At 41.3% G+C, this 22,449-nt stretch overlaps 3 protein-coding genes across 3 annotated transcripts; 1 reads left to right on the top strand and 2 right to left on the bottom strand.

Annotated features, from left to right (window-relative positions):
• Positions 1–4,293: 4,293 nt before the first annotated feature.
• On the bottom strand, positions 4,294–8,015 carry LOC310863661 (solute carrier family 52, riboflavin transporter, member 2-like). The gene is made up of 4 exons (XM_083772152.1): positions 7,744–8,015; positions 6,354–7,224; positions 6,082–6,205; positions 4,294–5,836 (listed from the first exon to the last, which is right to left on the bottom strand). The coding sequence occupies exons 1-4, from the start codon at positions 7,871–7,873 to the stop codon at positions 5,627–5,629; spliced, it is 1,335 nt and encodes a 444-aa protein (XP_083628278.1). The 5' UTR covers positions 7,874–8,015; the 3' UTR covers positions 4,294–5,626.
• A 538-nt stretch (positions 8,016–8,553) lies between these two features.
• Positions 8,554–12,722, bottom strand: LOC310868055 (uncharacterized protein). Its single transcript, XM_083778299.1, has 3 exons — positions 12,615–12,722; positions 12,187–12,270; positions 8,554–11,784 (listed from the first exon to the last, which is right to left on the bottom strand). The coding sequence occupies exons 2-3, from the start codon at positions 12,245–12,247 to the stop codon at positions 9,134–9,136; spliced, it is 2,712 nt and encodes a 903-aa protein (XP_083634425.1). The 5' UTR covers positions 12,248–12,270; positions 12,615–12,722; the 3' UTR covers positions 8,554–9,133.
• A 289-nt stretch (positions 12,723–13,011) lies between these two features.
• Positions 13,012–21,478, top strand: fbxl6 (F-box and leucine-rich repeat protein 6). The gene is made up of 11 exons (XM_083765355.1): positions 13,012–13,150; positions 13,692–13,820; positions 14,222–14,678; positions 15,865–16,023; positions 16,118–16,181; positions 16,634–16,765; positions 17,771–17,878; positions 18,062–18,172; positions 18,954–19,185; positions 19,770–20,013; positions 20,794–21,478. Exons 2-11 carry the CDS (start codon positions 13,724–13,726, stop codon positions 20,960–20,962), a joined length of 1,773 nt encoding a protein of 590 aa, XP_083621481.1. The 5' UTR covers positions 13,012–13,150; positions 13,692–13,723; the 3' UTR covers positions 20,963–21,478.
• The last annotated feature ends 971 nt before the right edge of the window (positions 21,479–22,449 follow it).

The following is a 22,449-nucleotide window of genomic DNA, read 5'->3' as shown; positions in this document are numbered from 1 at the left end:
TGCTTAAGGGGATCATGGGGACTATGCTAAGGGGTGAAAAACTGTGTTGTTTTCGCAGTTGCATAATACATTAAACTGGCAGAAACGTACTGTACTGACTGAAACGTGGATACAAGATTTATTGTCATACCAAAAAAATATACTGTACTGTATGCTGTATGTAAGGTTCGATTTGTGAACAAAATTAGCCTTGCAAATAGCAGATCTACAAGCTCACAATACATGGCATCAACTGGCAGATCTGCTATTAAAAGATATATCACTTTGACTATATGGCATATCATTTCTGGGGAATTTATTTTCCGCTAATTGATGTTCACTGCTTACCAGTTGTATTGAAGGGAATATGGCTATGCTGAATCTTGGGCGCTGATTTGCTGATTTGCTGATGGCTAAGTTCACGCCTATGTGTCGGCCAGAATAGCACTTTAGGCCCTTCATTTAAAATATTAAAGAATGAGAGGCTTGATGCTGGGTGTTTCCCCTTTTACTGTTCTCCTTGCAGCCATACAGACGTGTAACAGCTTTGAACTGTGGTTTTACGGTCGTTGACGCATTAAGCATACAAGACACTCTAGTTTGGAGCAGGCTCAAACTAACTGAATTTGACATCTTATGACGACTGAATACTCTTTGGAGTGTCTCTGATGCTGCGTTCACTCACAAAGATACATTCTACCTAGTAATTCGCATTATACCCGTTGTCAGAGTAGCCGTTGTAACCATCTGCCTCTGTGTCCCTTTTGTCCCCATATGGAGATCTCTATATCTGTCTGTCCATGCCCATATATGGAGATCCCTGATGTATATGGGCATGCCCATGTATGGGCCTATCTGGAAAATACTTGTGCTGTGCTAAACATCTGTGGAAAATGTAGCCCTCTGAAGCTACTGGTACTTTGGTAGCCCTCTGAAGCTACTGAAGAAGACAATCCCAGATCGCCTTATGGTGAACTTCATCATGGAGATGCTGTCAAACTGCAGCTTCACACTACAGACCAATGATGGCCAGCGAAGCAGGCTTGGAAGACTGAGAAATGGGGTTCCACAGGGGTCTGTCCTCTCACCAATGCTGATTTACATCTACAATCTACCGGAGACAACATCCAGATAATATGGTGTTCACCCTGGAATCTCAGGTTCCTCCGCTGCATCCTCCATGCCATGGAGGACAGTGGTGGGTCGCTAAAGGCCCATTCATACTCGTAGGTCAGGGATGTCAAACTCAAATACACAGTGGGCCAAAATAAAGAAATGCCTTTAGTCGAGGGCCGGACTGTGTTTCAACACACAGGCACCGCGGTCATGAGGACGTCCCAGGCAAACAGCTAAAAAGTAAATGCATTTAAAACTGAAAATGCATTATTATTAAGCTCAGTTTCCTGTTCTATGATCCTCACCAAGCACTGCTTTCATAGTAAAATGAGAACGTAAATCAAATCAGTTGCATTCATTTCTTATCATTATCATAGTCTTCTTAGGTAATATTCTTTCATTACAGCCACACTGTCTCCACGCAGAAGACAGACAGAGGTTTGCCCTCTGCCTCCCACCTGACTTGAAAACCCACGTTTTTCAGAGTCCACCTTCATTTAGCCATTTTTGTGTAGCTGAAAGTTGACCACAAGTGATATACTTTCACTGCTGATCAATAGTGAAGAGAAGACGCATGCTTGCGCTTGCGGGCCCTCGATATGTGCCAATGCACTCGCAGTGCATTGTGGGACTTGTAGTATTATGGTGGTCCGTGCAATATACCAGAGGGCCAGTTCTAATACTAATTAATTATCATCCCGCGGGCCAAAGATAATTCATTCACGGGCCTGATTTGGCCCCCGGGCCTTGAGTTTGACATATATGTCGTAGGTGATACGAGTCGAGGCCATCATACTCACGGTGAGGTCCTTAATCATTAATCAATCCTTAACCGCCACCCAAATTCTAGACCAATCAGTGCCGTTCACTGATTGGTCTAGAAGTTGGGTGGGCGGTGATCTCTGGCTTCAAGCTAGGGAGGCAGAGGATGGAGCTGTCGGAGGTGAAGCTATATGGCGGGACTGGCGCAGGTGACAGAGATGATCAACTATTTTGTCCTGCTCATATATAGAGGCTAACAATACCAATATAATCAACTTAGTAAATGTGTGAAATACTGTCCCCCAGAGGGAATGTGTGCTGCAGCAGAGAGGTGGCCCAGGTATGGCCCCTTACTTCTCTATGCAGAAGCATTGCTACACCCTAAACCCAAAGCATCACATAATTATGCCCAGCCAGCCTGCATGCCCCATGACCTGAATACTGTACTCAACATAATCCATACATGTTTAGAGTATTAATAGTAATTGGACAACTGATTTTGTATCTTGATGATACAGTACGTATACGGTAATTGAAGCGTAGTATATTATGAATGACCAAAAACATGTCTTTCCAAATACAAGTCATGAACAGATGCGATCAGGTTGGTGGGGTACAGTGCATCCAGTCGATGTACTATAGTAGATCGGGTGGTGCGCCACATTCCACCTAGGGCTTGAGCCTGTAACCCTGAATCTGTATGTGCTGCAGGCTGTGTATGGCACTTCCTTGCATCCTCATGGAGAGTTGGAAGACCCCATTTTAAACAAGTTAGTACATGCATGTGTGCGCACGCGTCAAAGAGCGATAAATATATTCAGCGTAATATTGTAATCATTTGAAGAGACAGTAATCCATTAGAAATAGCCATTTGACACTAAATTAGCCCATTTCAGCCCCGGTTACAGGCACTTGGGATACAGCCAGGAACTGGTGTTGGATTACCTGTGTGATCAATTCAGAGTTGTGTGCTGTGTGGTGACCCGTGTATTAGATAGGAATTTCCTGAATCTCCTGATTCACATTATCAAGGTTTTTTCCCCTCTCTTGGCTTTCAATAAACGCTTTGTAAATTAGAAATTACGCTTCAGCATTGTTCACTCAGTTCATTAACCAAAAATGTAAAATAAAATATAAAAAAACAAGTACATTACAGCATAAAAATAGAATGCACGCACGTTGTACCAGCATCCTACAATTGAAAATATGTAATAAAACTAAATAATAATAATAATATTCCGGGGGACCCCCCACACGGTAACTCGTCATTTCTCGACCGCGGGGCGGCTCACCGGAACCGGGCCGGCACCCTGGGAGCGTTCCTGTAGGTCTGGAAGTTCCGGGGACCACCTGGGGTCACGGGTGTGGTTTTTATATATATTTATTAACCACTTGAATCCTAGCATCCCTATTCTGTAGGGCACATTATCAGAAAATAGAAGATGTACAAGCCAGACTAAGTACAGAGTACTGTCTGAAAATACACATTAACATGAATCCAACATACAGACGAAAAATCTGAATTTACACAACATGGATGATATTGCACAAGTCTTCTATGAAATTTTCAATCTGTAAAACGATTTGACATAATTACACATTATGTGGTAGGGGGCGGGGGGGTCCCTGCTTCATCTGTCTCAGTTAAGGGGTTCTTGGCCTGAAAAACATTGAAAACCTCAGCAGCAACAGATTAACAGTTGTGCTAGTCCAAGCCTTACTGTACATATCTAAAACCGTTATTTTTCTGGCAGTGGAAAAAAGGACCTTAGAATCAGCTAAATATGGAGAGCTAGCTTTGAAATCCACATATCAAGTTGCATGGAAGCCTTCTCCAAAATAAACAGCCAGCCAGCCAGGGACCCACAAAGCTCCGCAAATGGAGTGGTTGCACCACTCAAAAAGTAAAATAAGTAAGGGTGAAATGGTCCGTTAGTGCCACGAAGGATGCAAATTTTCCACAACCTAGTCTAATTTGAGAGTCCTTAATAGCATGAAAACGTTTGAGAACCACTGTGCTCTATTATGAAATTATAAAATGTAGTCTATAGCAGTAAGTCGAGTAAGACAATGATGCATTTAAAACAATACCAGCTTGATGTTTGCTTGGCACAATTTCAACTTCTCACTGTAAGCAAGAACATGCATGCTTCAGATGTAGGCTAAAAGATTGAAAAATATTTTATGCTGAATATGTTTTAGTTGAAACTGAGAATAGAAGTGACCCAGACCCCCAGGCTTTAGTAACCAAAGTAAACATGATGCCTACAAAACAGAAAAACTACTTGAAACAAGTGCCTGTCTTTGTTTTACAACAAATCTGTTTTAGCAACCATAAAGAAATACACTCCATTAGCCGTTGTCCATGCTTGGAAAATGATACAAATCCAGACAAAATAGCAACATTAACATTCTAAAAGGCAAGTGACATGATGAATTAAACATTTACCACATTTTACTTATTGAAAATCAGTACAAAACAATAAATATTTCATCATAATTGTAAATAATTTGACATTCATGGCATTGAGGTACTGTAGCAGCGTGTTCAACAAAAATGTACATACAGGTACTTAACTAGTGCATATTATAAACACAATGTAAGTTTCTAACAAGAACTGAAATGGCACAATCCCTTGTTCACAACTAAATAAGTCTATTAATAGCAAATCCAAAAACTCTTCCCTTAAGGCACCATTAGCTTAGTCTACACATTTGGAATGATTCAATTTTTAACTAGTATCAGTTAAAATATTAGTACAAAATTTGCCTTGCAAAATTAAAAGCAAACATATCAGTTCTCAGGCATAATCTTCACAGGAAATCCATGAATGTCACTGCATGTAAGCAATCAATCTAATCTAGATATACAATTACTTGCCTTAAGTCATAGCATTTTAAATTATATTACAGTATTTACAGACTTAAAAATGCAACGTATCTGATGCCACATTTGGATACAAATGCTGTTAAATTGAACAATATAAATACTGAGGTAGCCAGCCTTTTCAAAGTGGAAATGAAGTCTTACTAATTCAAAGAAATTCAGTAGATGAAGTAAGATATTTCTCTTGCAACAGAATACAGTATATGCTACTGTACTTTGAATGTTAATGTTTCTTAGATCATGGGGCAACCACTAACCAGTGTGGATGAAAAGTTTGTGACTCTTTCCCTGAGTAAATCATACTTTGCACATATCAGGGAGGAGAAAAACAGCAGCTACAGCATGTCCGTAATTGTAAGCAACTCAATAAGATACATACAAATCTAGCTATCAATGCTTCAAGCACTTGTGGCATAGGCATTTTACATCCCAACAGCCAATGCACAGCAGCTGAATGCACCCATCATCTTGGAATGTTTTATTTTTACTAGCTCCTGCCTCCCAGGGCTTTCATAGTGCCTCTTTGGTTTTGGAAGTGATGCTTAGCCCATGGCATGGTCGTGAAGAAAGATTTAGCCTGTCTGGTGCTTGACTATGGACCATGCTCAAAATAGATTTAATAAAAGCGGAGAAATAATTAGCCTATATCCTGTTAATTATATACTATAAATCAATTGGGCTTTATGTCCTCAAACAAAAAACGAACTAGGAGAACCTTATTCATCAAATTTGCCACTAAAGGGTGGTTTATACTTAGTTTGCATGCCGGTGTTGTGCACCGGAAAGAGCCGATCCACAAGCTCACAATGTGTAACGCTGAAACACTATTGAGCTTGTAGATCTCTATTTTTGGTGCACAACATCAGTGAGTATAATGGTGCTTTAACTGCAGTTATTCACACATTCCTGAGACCTTTCAAACACATGGTACACGCTAACAAGGGGGAACATGGTGAGGGCCCCGATGAGCGAGCCGGCCTGGATGGAGATGCCGCACCACAGCAGGGCGGCGTGGCCTGCCTCGTGAAGCAAAGTCCCAATCGCCACCTTCAGATAGGAGAAGAGCCCTGTGAAGATGATCCAGGATATAACCTGTGTAGCGGGAGAGGGCAGTAGTTAGAATAATATTATGTAACACACATCCACCTATTTTGGTGCTGAGCCAAACTGTAAGGGCAGTGAAATAATTTAGAAGTTTGGAGCATTCAAGGTGAGATGTGAACCCTTTTCTATTAGTAGTTAGATGTATCCACATAACATTATATAAGCTAAGATGTGAAACAAAACAGCTTCAGTTGTGTTAATGATCTGATGTAACAAATGGCATGTTCATTTACCACGAAGGTCACTCCAGCAGCATACCCCAGGAGAGGGGGACAGGGGCTGAGTGCTGCTAATGCCATGAGATATGCAGCAAACACCCCTCCTCCCAAAGACATGGACCCAAGACCCACAGAAGACCTGGAAGGTAGGGAGTTAAATTATCACTGGACAAGACAAAACCATAGACATTATACAAATTTGTAAATATTTACAAATTGCAAATCTGTCTGGCACAGAGGGTGACTTCTGCTGTAATCATTCAATTTTGACAACCACATTTATTCACCTGAGGAGAATGAACATGGCCACAAAGCAGGCCAGGGGATTGGCAATGTTGCCAAGGACAACAGACAAGTGATAGGTCATGGTGCCATAAGGCAGACAGGAGAAGCTCTGGACTGATGGCAGGACTCCGTTAGTTAGTGCGTTGGAGACCCCAAGCAGCACCAGGAGGTAGATGTTGCGTGACGTCCAAAAAGTCTGAACGGGTGGCTGCACCTCCAACTCCACCTGATCCTCAGACACTGGCGTTCCTCCGTTTTGTAGCGGGTGTGTCTCCTCCACATCTGCCTTTTCCGCCACTGCGATAGAGTCTGGCTCCAGCTTAGTCGGAACTTGCTGCTTCAGTTGTGGCACTGTCTGTCTTTGTACAAGTGCTTGAAAGCAAAGGGCTGAGATGGACAGCATAACAAACAGAAACCAAAAGAAGTTCTGGGCAGGAAAGTTCTCTTTCAGGTACACAGGCTGCACCGTGCCATTCTCAGTTTTACAGTCCATCTTCCCCACACCCTGCCCCAAGGCTACGATGCTAGGGAACAGGGCACTGAGGCCCTGGCCAATGAAGAACGTGCGAATGTACTGAGGTGGGTAACGGAACATGAAGGGCAGGAAGGTGACATTGGACGTACAGCAAACAAGCGACAGCAGAAAGGTGAACAGCAGGAATGGTACTGATCTTTCCTCTCCGGCGACTTCCATTTTACGATCCCAGAAGATGGCCAGGAAGACAGATGTCACCACTGCCAAAATCTGGATGAAGTGTATGACCAGGCGCTCATTCAGTCTTCCCGGAGCACAGTGGTGGGTAACGGTCACTGCAATTGGACCCAGGTTCCCAAATGCTATCAGCACAGAGAGATACGCTGGCAAGTTCCACCCTGGAAACAAAGGGACTGTGTTAACACATGCAACAAGAATGCTATGAAAGCTGCTGGCTCACATGTCAATAAATAACTAATGGTGTAGTACTCTCATTCACACAGATGGCTCCTTTATGACTGGATTATCAGTTCTAGAACTTTATAACTGATATCATGGCAAATTCAGAGGTGCATTCACCATGAACTTTAGTCTCTGATGTGACAATAAATTAATAGTAAAAATGAACAGTAGAAGGTTTATTTATTATTATTTATGGTCAGTCAGTAAAATATATTTCTAAAGTCCGACCGACAGTTCAAGGAGTACAGCACGCATGGTATTACAACAACCTGCATGCACTTGTCTCAGACAAAGGCGTCCATCACCATCATTCTGCCTAATTGTGGCTTTAGCTTTAGATCAAAAGAAGCGTTAGCTAAGTTTAGTTATTGTCCATCGCATCTGATGATTGACAAATTAGACAATTCACAATTAACGTGAATTATCAGACTGTCACACAATACAGTCACACTGACCTTCAGGCAGAACACTGACAACCACGGGGAGTTCAAGCCACAGACAGTTGACGGATATCCAGGAGCCCATAGCGAACAGAGCCACCATAACATGGGTCGCTGCAGCACTGTTCCACCAGGTACCTGCCATCGTGCTGCTCTGACAGACTGCAACCGATCACCTCCGGTGTTTTATTATATCGACCTAGTTAAACGTGTTACTTATGTGAAACTGACACAACAGATGAGCAACAGTATTTCCTAACGGATGATTCATGGCTCGCCGGGTAGCACTAGCACTGCAGCCAGGCCGAAAAACAAATGAACGATGGAGTTGTGCAAATCTCTCTCCGCCCCTGACAACACAGCCAGTCGGAGTGTTCAACGACCAGGGGGGCGGGCACTCGAACATGGGTGCGTTCGTTTTCGATGTCCTTCGGATGCAGAGGGCACGTACCCCAACAAAAGTTCCATTCAAATAACAAAAAGCCCCGTCCAATGGGTCCTCGTATTGACATAAGCAAAACTACACCGAAGTACTGTGACTTCTGGCACTGTAACCCACTGAGCTATCAGCTATATAAAGTTGTTACCCGGATTGCCTGTCCTTTCTTGAACCCCTCAATGATTGGACAGTATTATACAGCTTCTTTAGCTAACAATCTAATCTAAAAATGGCTACAGCAAACTTGTTTCCCCCCCCTAATCAATGTTAATGCTCAACATATTTAGCTGTTTGCTTCAATACTTAACATCTAGGATTTTTCTATCATTCTGACAAATCTAAAATAAGAAGTCAACAAATTAGAAAGTTAACATTTTATTGTGCACATTGCAGTCATAAAAAAAAATTATATTACTTGACACGCATTAATATTGCGGTACAATGATAAAACAAAATGTTCTAAAGCATAGTAAATTTCCTGAGAATAGATTACACTACGCAACATTTAAACTACATAACCTGATCTTTTAGATTAATGTATGTAGCCTACATCCCAAATAGCTCCTGGAATATACAATGGAGTCAACAAGTCTGCATTTACAGACTGGCTCAGCCAGTTCGTGGACAAACCAACCAGTCTGTCCTCTCCATCAGCTATTTGTTTCCTGTATCTCTACACACTTATCTATCTGAAATAAAGAATAAAAATGGCAAACATTCAAGTCACGGAGCACTTAGCTTAACAGTAATCACATTTTCAATTCTTGAATCAAATTACTTTCTTATCTGACAATGCAGTGTCATATTACAGACAGTAGAGGGTTTGGGGCTTTCTTCTTAGCCAAATCAAAAATCTCTCAAGCCGTTGCTTTCCTGGCTACATGAGTTTGAGCCTCTGTTGTAGACCTGGCCTGGGCAATTCATATACCACCCTACTGGTGGTATATGAACATCATTTGTGTCAGTTTAGGGGCCTTTTTTGTGCGTCAGTCTAGGTGCCAGAACCAAGGTGTAACTTGGTTTAACACGGGGAAGCGCGAGTTTCAATCTATTAATCATATCTGTGAGCGAGTGGCAAATTAAATTCAAGTTTGGGTTATTGTTGTCAAGCACCATTTTTTGGTACAGTATCTCACAGTGGAGTGCTTTCCGTTTTTCAGCACGGGTGTTTCCATCAAAACGGAGCAACAGTTTATCAACATCTTGCTGTGTCTTGCATGGCCCTCCATTTTTAGTCACAGTAGCTACTACTACCTCTCTGTCCATAGGAAGGCTTAGGAAGGTATGTTCCTCATCGGCATGGTGCTTTCCCTGATCGTCATGCACATAAGTAATTCCCCCTTCTTTCACCTTCATCTTGTTTTTATCATGCACATAAGTAATTTCCCCTACTTTCTCGTTCATCTTGCTTTTATCTAAACATGCCCTTTTTAAATGGTATGGTATAGCACGTCTTTGACGAGGGCGAGTGGTCTTTCCACCCCATTTAAAGCTGCGGTTTCGTCTTGCGCCGCTTGGATTAAAATCTGGTGAATCATCTCCAAATGAATCAAGACTACTGTCCTCCGAGTCACTCGACCATGAGAAATCAGAGGATTTATAATCAGGCTTTTTCTTCTCGTCTTTGTCATCAGGACTATAGACATGGGGATATTCTGCCATTAAAATGGAAAACATGCAGGCCGACAATTGTTGGCACATGTGTGGCGTTGGGCTTTCACAATATATTCCTCCTGGCAGAAAATCTTTCAAGTTTTCTTCTGTAACAACAATAATCACCTTGAGCATCTTCTGCAAACAGCCTTTTATGCGTTCCAAATTTGTGTGTGGTTGACAAAGATAATGTGATACCCTATCAAAATGTTTTTCTTGCAATGGGAACTGCAGGAAAACATTCGCAATCGCCTCAGGTTCCAGGAGTAGTGAAGGATCTTGACACCATTCAGTGAGCTTTTGGTAGAGGCTGAGTATGTATTGGCTGAAGAGTGTGTATTCAGCTCCACTTTTCAGGAGCTGCCAGTATGGACCCAGAATTTTGAGGTAAATGATGCCGAGAACACATACAAGGCTCTGTAGTACGTCATCATTGGCATCAGCGACAACACTCTCCAGAATAATATTTGGGCAGTCATCAATTTCCAGCTCAAGCAAGTCTGAAAAGAAGAGGGGAATCTCTTGGTGGTGGTGAATAAGGCCTGCTGCAGCATCAAAGTATTTCGTGTACTCGTTTGACATATCCAACGCCAGCTTTGATGGATTTCCCTTTTCTTTACAGAAAGCTTCCCAGTGCCTTCTGTAATTTTGCTCGGCCGGAGCGTGAGGGCTTAAGACATCAGAGGCCATATGGATGTAACGTGAGGTTACAGTTTCAGAGAAGTTCACTAAGGTCTTGAATTTCGGACTCCCATCACGGCCTAGTTTCTTTCCCGTTTCTTGCATTATTTCCTCTTCAATGCTCATCAACTGCAGCTCAATTGCATCATGTATGTCAACAAGAAAATGGGCATTGTAGTGTAAAAAATTCAAGGGAGGTGCCAGTGTAATGTTTTCTGAAACTGATGTGATTTTTGTCTCCAACTCCATAATTTCTGGGTGATGTTTGGATGTTAGCACATAGTGATTTTTCAGAAGATCCAGAGATGACTTCTTGGACACGTGAGTTTTTCCACCATACACATCTTCAAGCTTTTTCACATTGAGCATAGTGATGTCTAGGAGTGTTAAAGATTCCTCTTTATTATCTTGGGAGCCTTCCCCATTATTGGGTTGATTGCCTACATCTCCCAAGGAGTAATTTTCTTTGACAATTTCCTTTTCAGAGACACGTTCCCATTTCTCTGTTATAGGCTTGTCATCTGAATGTTCTTCCATGCTGGGAACATATTCACAATCATCTTTCATTTTCACATTTTCATAGTCAGATGTTTCGTTTTGTATGCGTTTCTTTGCACCAAATCGTCGGCCTCCATTGCCTTCAACTTTTCTTGGCACGAGTTCAAATGGAGTTTGAAGTAGGTTCTCCATTGCTGTGTTTCTCCTATGACTTCTGGTCTCATAATTCCGATACAAGAGTCTAAATCGTTTTATTTTTGTCCTTAAGGATTTGTAAGCCTTCTGAATATCCCCATCCTGACAAAACTCTGGATTAAAGTTTTTGAGCCAAGTAACCAAGATTACTGGGTCAAGTTTTTCCCTGGTAACAAAGTTAGTCAACTCAAGGATCAAACCATTTGTGATCACCTCAATAGACTGTGCTCGCTCTGCAAAATCTCTCATCTCCAATAGATCTGTTCTCTCAACTCCAATGCTGTCACATATTGGGCCAACAAAATTAAAGTTCACAGCTGACTCCAGGAAGGATTGTCTAGCATCACTTCCTAAACTCAATGTTGTTGCAATGCCCGTTTCAATCAAACGTCGGAAATCGGCAGACTTATGCTCCGGGAAAATCTTCTGCAACCATTCAATCACAGAAATCCAAGAAAGATGACTGTCCTCTCTCATAAGTCCTATTTGAATCAAAACTTTGTTTTTGCATTTTGACTTATCAAGCTCTAAAACTTGTCCTGTTTGAGGTCCAAAGAAGTCTTCAGTAAGTTTCCAAAACTTGTCATCTCCTGAAAAACAAAGATATTGGTTAGTGAGTATCAATTTGGAGGATATTTGACAAAACAACTGATATAAAAACATAGATTTCTGAAAATTAAATGTTTTCAGTTTATATAGGAAATAGGAATAAGAGCCCAAAATAACAAAATGAAGATCAATACAAAAACTTTAATTGATCATTTACTTATCCTCTGCATTTATGCACCAATCACATTTCTGATCAAGTGAGGTGTTTTGTGGAGAGTGAAAGCCTAACTTGCAAGTCTTTGTAAACATTTTAATAGATTACACATTAGATCTCTCTCTCTCACACACACACACACACACACACACACACACACACACACACACACACACACACACACACACACACACACACACACACACACAAATCAAATATGTAAACTTACTCAGATTCGCCTCAGCCACAGCTAACTTCCCATACAGAGAAATGTCGTGGTCTTCCTCCATTGTGTCAACACGGTGTCAGGTTTCTAAACCATATGAAGACACATGAATGATCAAAGTCAGATACATTCACGATTAACTGTGGTGAATAATATATTCAATTAAAGTTAGTTTGGTAGCGTGAGGTGTCGGTGTTTGTACAGCATGACGCGGTAAAAATTAACGTTAGTTTACGAGTGTAATGTAAACATAGTAGTTGTAGGAATGTAACCAGCGGACGTTTAGCATTTAGCATTTCTCACCAGTAAGCGATCGCGCTGCATGCTTTTCTGTTAGTTTAGTTACGTACTAATAAGCATCTCCAGCACCCCTGGTCCATGACTATTTGTACATGGTTTTGAATGTATATTTATAATTTCAGCAGACTTACCACAACAAAATCACTTTGTATGTAGGTAGGCAACCCTTCTCTCACTTCTCGTCAGCACTGGATTTAACTCAACTTTGCAGAAGCAGGAATGCAATCAATGCATCAATGGTGAATGCATTGCAGACGCAGATACTTCTTTTAGTGTTATGGCAGCAGGTTGGTTGCAATGCTTGCAGGTACATACTGCCACCTACTGTAATAATATAAAAAAATCTTTACGATATACCGTTGTAGTGTAATATTATTTTATGCCTTTCCTAATCTGATATGCTTCTCTCAGTTTGCAGAACCGAGTGGAAACTGGAAAGGGATTCGAGGGAATCGGGATATCTGTGACCACCAATCGCGTCATATCGAAGTGCATTGTGGGAAGTTGTTACTTGTTAGCGCTTTGTTGTTAGCCGATGTAGCAGACCCAAGACCAAATTTATGTAATGTCGCACCTTAATGTCATGATGAAACATCCTGATATACTAAAATAAAAAACACCAAGTTCCGAAAACTGGATATTGAAAATATATTGTGTATTTCTTCAGGTAAGATTGCAATTTCATTTAAAAAAAAGCTGTAATGGCTAGGTAGCTATATAGTAGCTATGCTATGGACATGGCTATGGCTATGCTATGGCTTAGCCTAAAATGTAGAGTATCGTATAGATGTATTTATCGATTCTGACATTTTCATCTATGTCAGAATCTAGCCCTCCAAGCAGAACCCAATGGTACTGAAGTTTCTGACATTTTTGACGACACAGACCGACATCAACATTTCAGAAAAGCTTTATGGAGGGTTCCGAGAGGGGCTAGTCAGAATCGATAAATACATCTACAACAAGACTACATTTTAGGCTAACTATGGGTAACAACTAACAATAAAAACAATGATGGATTAAAAACATTCTGCGTATTCAGTTTCTCAATTTCCATTCTTAGTGGTCCAGCTAAATATATAGAGGAAAACATGCTTTGAAACGTTAGTGTCTGACGTTCCACACATTTATCTTCAGACCCCATCTCCTGATGTAACTAGATGACTATAGAATTAAAACGTGTTTATTTTTATTTTTTTAATATTTAGATGTGGACGAGTGAAGGCTGTGGCAGGTGTCTATGTGTCTTGGAACTGGGCATTGCCTAAATATGGACTCTGAAGTTGTAGCTCAAGGTTCCAGTGAGGGAACTAGTGATGCTACATCATGTACATCAGGTAAGTCAAATCAGGAAAAAGGTGTGTGACGTGTGTCATGTGCTGTAAAATGTATATCTCTGGTGCATAGCATTAGAAGGACTTATACTAATTTCAACAACCAGGCAATTCAATGTATAACCTGACGCTGCCAGATCCAAGAAGCTTGCTACACTTTGTTTCACAGCTTGGGGAACATGGTTACCCCATCTGGCAAAGTCAGGTTAAATTCAATGTGCTTTACACAAAACATCAAGCAAAGGAAAAAAATAAATATATATATAACACACAATTCTATATTCTATTCTGATATAAATAAAACAAACAATGTTTCTATTCTAGTAACAGAAAACACTTTTTGAATCGTCATTTACAGAGCCATGACAAATATTGACATTTGGCTATAAATATTGTCCTAACAGCTTTGAGTCTCCCAGCTGTATGTGGGTCTACTGCAAAGAAGCCGTCTTTGAAGAGGAAGTCCAATGTGCCTGCACGTGCCAAGCCAAAGAAAAAAAAGAGGGCCCAGGTCAACCGACCTGCCAAGCTTGGGTACACCGTTCAAGAGGGAGAGGATATGCTCCTGGTAATATCCAACACAAACCAGTATGATAATCTAGCCTGGCGTCCGAAGAAGAAAATAAGCAGAAAAAAGAAGCCTGCTAAGGGCAAATCAAAGGCTGGTCAAATTAAGAGGAGGAAAACACTCCCTGCTAAGACTAAACCACCAGAGAGTAAGACGGTAGAACAAAAGGTTCTGGTGCATCATCGAGACATTGGCACAGACAGAAGATGGGGAGACGGTCTTCCTGAGGAGGTGTTAATCAAAATCTTTCAGATGGTTGTCATCCACGATGGTGCAGTACCATTTCTTTGCAGGTAACACAATTACAGGCATCACAAAAAGTGAGGAGTGATTATTGCATTTCTTTTGTCATACATGTGCTACAACATAAACAGGCCCTAAACACCATGTTAAGCCTCATTGACCCTGTTTATATGTATGTACTGTAACTACATCAGTACGTTGCGTGATGTCATGTCCATGCACAAATCTAACCTAGACAAATTCATATTAGGTAAGAATTATGTGGCTTTTAATTTGATACATGTAGGTGAGTGCTTGTTGTTAGGGCTATCCTTGACTAAATTAATTCTTATTTGACTTAGTCATAGGGATTTGTCAACCTATTGACAGATAATTAAAATCTTGTTTTCTGCATACAATCAGGCAGACACCAGCTGTTTCAGATAGGTGAGGTTGATGAGAACTATAGAGCGCCGAAGTCCTGACGTCACTCGCTCATCCCCTGGTGTCCCCTGGTTCACGGAAATAATTTCTCAATGGAGAATAACAGGCGGTCATCTTAAAATCGTTTCATATAAGCATTGTGGTCCAAAAATAAACAAGCTGTCTCTGCGTTATTGTCAGGGAGGTGTCTCTGTATCGTTTGCGACAGTCAGTCAGTCACTCATATATGTCTGTTTTTGGCGAAAATGTAACTAAATCAGCAGCAGTAACAATAGCGTTTTCTCTCAGTCAGTTGTTCATATCCATATATGAAACTGCCGGGATGACATGTTTATTTTCCAAACAGTTATTATATGAGGCGATCTAAAATCCCCCTATGGGGATTACAATGCAAATAAAAAGTACATGAACCCGTGGATTTGCGGCCTCTACCGATATTGACGTCAGACTTCGGTGCTCTATTCTCAACCTTTCACTACAGCTGCTATCTATACTGGTACTAAAGACTGGTAGAATTAATGTCTTATATATTTAGAAATGTCTCAAGTACCGGTAGTTCATTTAGAATGGAAAACATATACAAAAAAGACTAATAAATCAACTAAAAAATCTTGACCGACTAAGATCAATTAATCAATTACTCAACAAGTCTGCGGGGCCGTACTATTCATTTTGAACCTTCTACCCTTTTGAAAAGTTGTTAACTCTCAGTTAACAACAACTTAACTGAGAGTGCAGGTTTAATTACTGTATGAGCATACTTGGTGTTGATGGAACTATTGTGAACTAAATCTAATTTTCCTCCTGAAAAAGGATGGCAAGGGTGTGTCGTCTATGGAATACTGCTGCATCCAGTCTTGTGCTGTGGCGCCGTGTGACTGTGGGGCACTGCTGGATTGATCCTGGGAAGACACAGTTGCCTAAAACAGTGCTGAAAATTAAGGACACTCTAAACTGGCTGGCACAAAACAGGTCCATGTTATTATTTTTGTCAAATGCCAAGTAGTATAATATTCTGATCTAGTGCAGTTGTTGACAAATGTCCTATCATCTAACTGTTGACTAGATTCTCCCAGCTAAGAGACTTCTCCCTTTGTCACTGGAAAAAGAATGTGGACTATGCTGTAGAAGTAAGTAATGTAATGCATATTGTAGTATACAGGTGGGCTGTGGGCACAGAATATATTTGTTTCTGATTGTCTGTTCATTAATATTGCATATCGAGAGTTCGAGACACCTCAAGCATAGTCCAAGTACACTGTTCTACATCTTTGCTCGTGGTATGCTAACCCATTTAGTACCCCATTTTAATTCCCGTTCTGAATGGGTACAAACAACAGTAGCTTTTATTTACTATTTTTCTCAACTGGAGGTTCGGGGGAACCTTTAGCCCCTGTCCTGACCCTGGCCGTGGTCTGCACCTATTTGGCACTTTTTATATAGGCCATGTTACTGTACTCACTGTATGCAAAACAATGCACTGTATAGGAAATTGAATAACATACTTGGGGGAGGAAACTCCACACGTATATCTTGTGTGTTTTTCTGAAATATTGTTTCATGTGTTATTTGTTCAACGAAGGTTGTGTCCCAGTTCTGTCCAAATCTACGCTCCCTCAAACTCTCATATTGCAATGGTGTGACGGAGAAGACCTTCCAGAGCCTCAGTGCACACAGCCGGTCTCTGGATAGCATAAATGTGCAGTATTCTGAGGTACGTCATACACAGATACCCATAAGAATTGATAATGACAGTTTCATATAATTAATTATTTCTACTAGACATGGCTCATCATGTATTTCTTAATATTTACTCATACTTTTCGGAAAATAAGATGGGAAGCTTTAGGAGACACAGACTGTAGCTGGTAGAAATCACAACCTAGAGATGGCCCAAAGAGACTGCAGAAAGTTTTATGCATATGAATATTAGTGATGCTGTTGGAGTTACAGCCAATGAGGTCCTCCAAGCTATAGCGCAGCTATCGGAAGGTAGCGGCTCAGATGCGTCCTCGTTCTTCATCCCGGAACTGTCCCCAGTGAGGGGTGGGAGGGGCTGGACAACAGACGGCTGTGGAACTTGAAGGACAACGGACGAAAAATAAAAATCTCTGCGAAAACAGAAGCGCAACAAAAGGATAAAGGAAACATTCACTCTAAATTTCCAATTTGCTAATTCACAATGAACTATTACTACTTTGGTGTTGAAACTTTGAATTTCTCTAACTAAACTTTCACGACAGCAGACTGCCTAGATTCTAGGCCCTAGAAGTACAAATGAAAAGGCTACTATAGTGAAGTCGGTTGGAAGTCTTTGTAGGCTGTTGCGGTTCTACTTGCCCTTACTGCCCCCTTGTGGGTGAAGTTCAAGAAAGCAAGTATTTATGAACTGCAGGTTGCTTATAATGATTGCATGTGTGAGCAGAGTTATTCTGTAGTGTGGGAGTGTACACTTTTCATGCATTACTGAAAAAACTTGATTAAATAAGTCTCAAGAACTCTATAGTTATGCTGCCAGCCACAGTACTACTAGGTATCGGCCTGCTTTTTGGAAGCACTGGTATGACTGTTTACTGTAAAACTGCTGTTTTTATGGGATAGGGGTGTTCCTGTTTGTATGTAGTATTTTATGTTGTCTGTTTCTACCTGGACCTGAGTGAATAAATAAAGTTGATTGACATATGCATATTTTTCTCAACTACAATATGCCCTTTTGTAGTTTCAGGTGGAAGGTCTTGTTATCTTCTTGGAAACACATGGCAGCCAAATCAGACAGCTCCTCTATACCCATGGATCCAAGAATGAGAGAATTCTTGCTATTATTTCTGTAAGGCCTTCTCTCGTTATTATTTTTATTATGTATTTTATAGTCTATTTACTTGCTATATTTACTGCAATGAGTTCTAATGAGCACAATGACATTACACATTCACGCACGCACGCACGCACACACACAGAGACAGACACACACACACACCATATTTATTACATTATTTTTTTGTTTTCCCAGAGAAGCTGTCCGGATTTAGAATTGCTTGAGATCAATACAAAGCTCGACAGTGGATATTGTCAACTTCCCATCTACATTCAAGGTCTACAAAGTGGATGTCCCAAGCTAAAGGTAAAAAGCTAAACATTTCGCTTATAATGACTTGCCCAGATTAGGGATGCCAGGTAAAAGTGGGGTTCAAAAAAGTTATGATTCAGAAGAGCTAAATAAATATTGAAAATACCCCAAATCATTATTTTATTAAAATGTACATTTACTATCACCAACATACAGTATTAAACAGAAAAGTATATTGCACTTCAGTTGCCCATCTGCCCCTGGCAGATAAATAAAACTTTGGGGCAGGTAGAGTTTGCTTACAGGTTGGCTGACTGGGCAAGTGCTCGTTTGAGTGGCAACCGCAGATATCTGTCTAAACACCTGAACATGGCCAGTCTTCTGGTCTGTGGAATGTAAAATAAGAGGTTATTCATAGCTATTTAGTATAACAATTGAGCTATGACATTCTTTTTATCTCACAGCCCCAGAAAGAAAGAAAAGAAAATTTGTTGAATTGAACCGTAATTCAAATTTTACCTATCATTTTACTTTTCGGCAATTTACTTTTCGGACAAGTGTGCATGGCCTTTGAGAAAGTAGAACATGACCTGTACTTGCAACTAAGTACCCCGACAGGCAAGTACCTCTGAGATCTTGGGTCTTCAATGTTTCTCAGGCCAAGGACCCCTTAGTTGAGAGAGAAAGACAAAGCAGGAACTCCAACTACATATATTGTCTATAAAACTGTGTTTTTGGACAAAGTCTTCAATGCAAGTTTATGGAACCCCCCCCATTGCAACTGTGAGGACCCCTGAACACCCATGGATAAGATTGTGACTCTGGTTCTGTTCAGACATTCCGGATGCTGAACGTCATACCCATGCCCAAAGTGATGCGATGTGGACCAAATTCTACGTCAGGCTTCCCGTTACTGGAGGAGCTGTGCATGGCCACGACCTCAATTTCCCGCATGACGGACAAAGACCTGTGGGACATTCTCTTTGGCTCTCCCAAACTTCGGGTTCTGGACGTGCGGGGCTGTTCTCGAATCACACCTGCTGGCCTTGCTGAGTTACCCTGTGTTGGTGAGCTATGATTTAAGATTGATGAGTAAAATTCTAGTATGACACATTTACATATGGCCCAAATATTAAAATATCAATATACCAATACATATGGCACACAAAAAATGGATACCATAAATAACCTGGATCTATTTGCCTGAAATGTATACCAAACTAATGCTACCAAGTACAGTGCATAAGCAGTGGGCTCCCCCTTCGTGTTTACCCTCAACTCTGTGTTTCCCTGCAATGCCAAGATTCTTCTCTTGTCAATGCAGTTTTTGAAGAAGGGTTTTATTGTCTACGTACATCTGATCTAGTACCACTATGATGCCATGATCTCTAGAGGTTGCATGTCAACACAAGGCAGTCTATTCTGAGATTGTGGTACACTTGAGTTGTGAAGATTTCATTTCAAGCATTGATTTTCAAAATGTTATTTTATGATACTAATACAGTAAAAATGTCACATACTGTACTTTTAAAACAAATGTTACTGTAATTTTAAATTACTTACCATACTAATATTCATATTACATTTAAGGAGGATATTTTGAAAATGTTAACATCAGAATCAACAAACTTGTATATTTATTTTCTTTAAGAACTTGAGTGTCTGTTCTGGGGACTATACTTCAATAGCAAATTGGCATTGCCGTCACCCAAGAAGGGCATTCACATGCTGATGAAAAAATGGAGTGGGACCTTGAAGGAACTGGATATCACAAATCACATATTCACAGAGGAGGACCTAGAGATCGCAATGAGGCACCTCGCTCAGACAGCAAAGACGGACTCCTTGCGCTCACTAAATCTCTGTGGAACAACGATCACACCACATGCCCTTGGGTAGGTGAACTATGGACTCACATTTCCGGGATAGTGAATTGTTCTCACTGTGGTTTAGTGACATCTAGGGGTTTAAGGATTGATGTACAACTACATGTAAGCCAGCTCAGTGGCCTTGTGGATAGAGTGTCCGCCCTGAGACTGGGAGGTCGGGGACCGGGGTTCGATCCCTGGCCGGGTCATACCAAAGACTCTGAAAAATGGGACCCAGTGCCTCCCTGCTTGGCACTCAGCATCAAGAGTTGGATTGAGGGTAACAAAGTCCCTGCGACATACTAGCATCATGTCCAGAGGGTGTACTTTACATCAATCTGCCTCACGCTACAGAAACGGGAGATACTGTAGGCTCCTGCCCTATGGGCCTCATGGCTCGGCAAGGCTTAAGGCCTATTCATAGTCTGGATTTTCGGTGGTGAGGTGACCACCGCTCCGGTGGTGAGCTGACCATCGGAGCTGAAATAACATTGAGCGGTGATGAGTAAAAACAGAGAGAAGGGCTGGAGCGGTGGTTTGCTCTTCACCGCGGCTCGTGACGTCATTTTTGTCACCTAACCACTGAAAATCCAGACTATGTATGAGCCTTTACATGTAAGCAATAAACTTCCACCCGATCTACTAAAAATCATTTTCTATCTGTTTATTTTATTTTATTTATTTTTTAACATTATTAAGCTTTTGAGCTTACAGATAGCACTCACATAGTATGGCAATTGTATAGAAAAGGTGGCATTATTACCAGTGTAATTCTGAGCATGTTGTGTTTTTGTACTGTGCTTCCAGGTTAGTCATTTGCCAGTCTACGGCTCTCAACTACCTCAACTTGTCATCCTGCCGTTATTTTCCAAGAGGACTAAAGAGGGTTTACCGTGGACAGGAAGACATCCACCAGCTAATTCACTTGCTGAAGATAGAAGCCGTTTCACATAGCTTGAAACCAGAAAACCAATAATCTCTTATGTCATCAAGACAAAACCTGGACATGTTCTAGTTATGAAACTTGAATGGATTCAAATCTGGGATTGAAGGGGAAAGTTACATCGTGCAGCTTTTAATGTATAGTCTTTATGGCCAAAATACATGAAATCATTGTACCTAGATTTTGGCAAATTTTGTTTCTCCAATATACAATACTTTTATACTTTTGAAGGGTTAGACCTAGTGTTGGAACCCAGCAACAGTAGAGACATTGAGATGTAGGCTAGGTTGGCAAGTAGCTGGTGTATGGCAAATTTAAGTAATCTGATTATATAACATTGTAAACCTTTAAAGTCCTCCACTAAATTATTTTACACCAGGAAATACATTTAATGTTTGATTTCAGCCATTCACACTGAGCACTAACTATAACAATATAGTTTTACACAGACCTATAAAACAATTCACTGGTGACCATGAATGATATACAGTAGTTGGTTATCTTTATAGTTATAGTGGCTTCTTCTTCTTTTGTGTATCGTCGTCATATGTCCAGCTCAGTGTCAGAAAGCCACGCCATTGTCTCTGGTCCCACTTGGAAGAGGCCAGCCTCTGAAGGAGGTCTGTACAGAGGACAGGTGGTAACGATGTGGTCGGCAGTCTGCTCAGGCTCGCCACACTCGCATGCTGCGCTGTCTGCCAGGCCCCACTCCTTCATGGACGATTTGAAGCGACCGACCCCGGTACGGAGGCGGTTTAGCAGGGTCCAGTGCCGGCGTGGTAGGTGTTCTAGTGTTATAGTGGCAATTCATTTACATGACACATCTTTTGTTAAATTATACCATGATCTAGCCCCATATGTGCCCTCTCCCTACGCTCATTCTGTAGCTCCGAGATGAGGTCACACACTGGGCCCCTCCCACCGCGTTTCAGAAACGGCGCAAGTTTCCGAAAACAGGCCCAGGCCGTAGCGTAACGGTCTGGGCACCGGACTGGTAATCCAGTCGCAGTGTGCCGCGGGTTCGACTCCCGGACCCGACACGGCCTTTACTGCATGTCATCCCCCATCTCTCTCCCGTTTCCTGTCAGCCTACTGTCTGTCCCTTCAAAAATCAATAAAAGGCGTAAGCCGCAAAAAAATATCTTAAAAAAAAAAAAGAAAGAAATCCGAAAACATGGTCTCCTATCCTTACCACACCATTAATCCAAAACGTGTAGGGCCGATCCAGGTTTACACTAATTCAAACTTAGGACCGGCCCAGAAAATCCAACTAGAGATTTGAACTGAGCCTTTACGTCCCGTATTTTGTCAGTCGCTCCATGTTTATCAAGGAAGTTGAAAAGCTTTAGCGCCTACCCGGCGCCTCCCCTGGTCGAAAATTTCCAACTGACTTCAGTTCACTCGACATGCACACGCACACGCACACTTCCTTGATAAACATGGAAGCGACTGACAAAATACGGGACGTAAAGGCTCAGTTCAAATCTCTAGTTGGATTTTCTGGGCCGGTCCTAAATTTG

This window comes from Protomyctophum parallelum (assembly GCF_964188405.1).
Source record: "Protomyctophum parallelum genome assembly, chromosome: 1".
In the NCBI taxonomy this organism is placed as follows: domain Eukaryota; kingdom Metazoa; phylum Chordata; class Actinopteri; order Myctophiformes; family Myctophidae; genus Protomyctophum; species Protomyctophum parallelum.
This window is presented reverse-complemented; position numbering and strand designations above follow the sequence as displayed.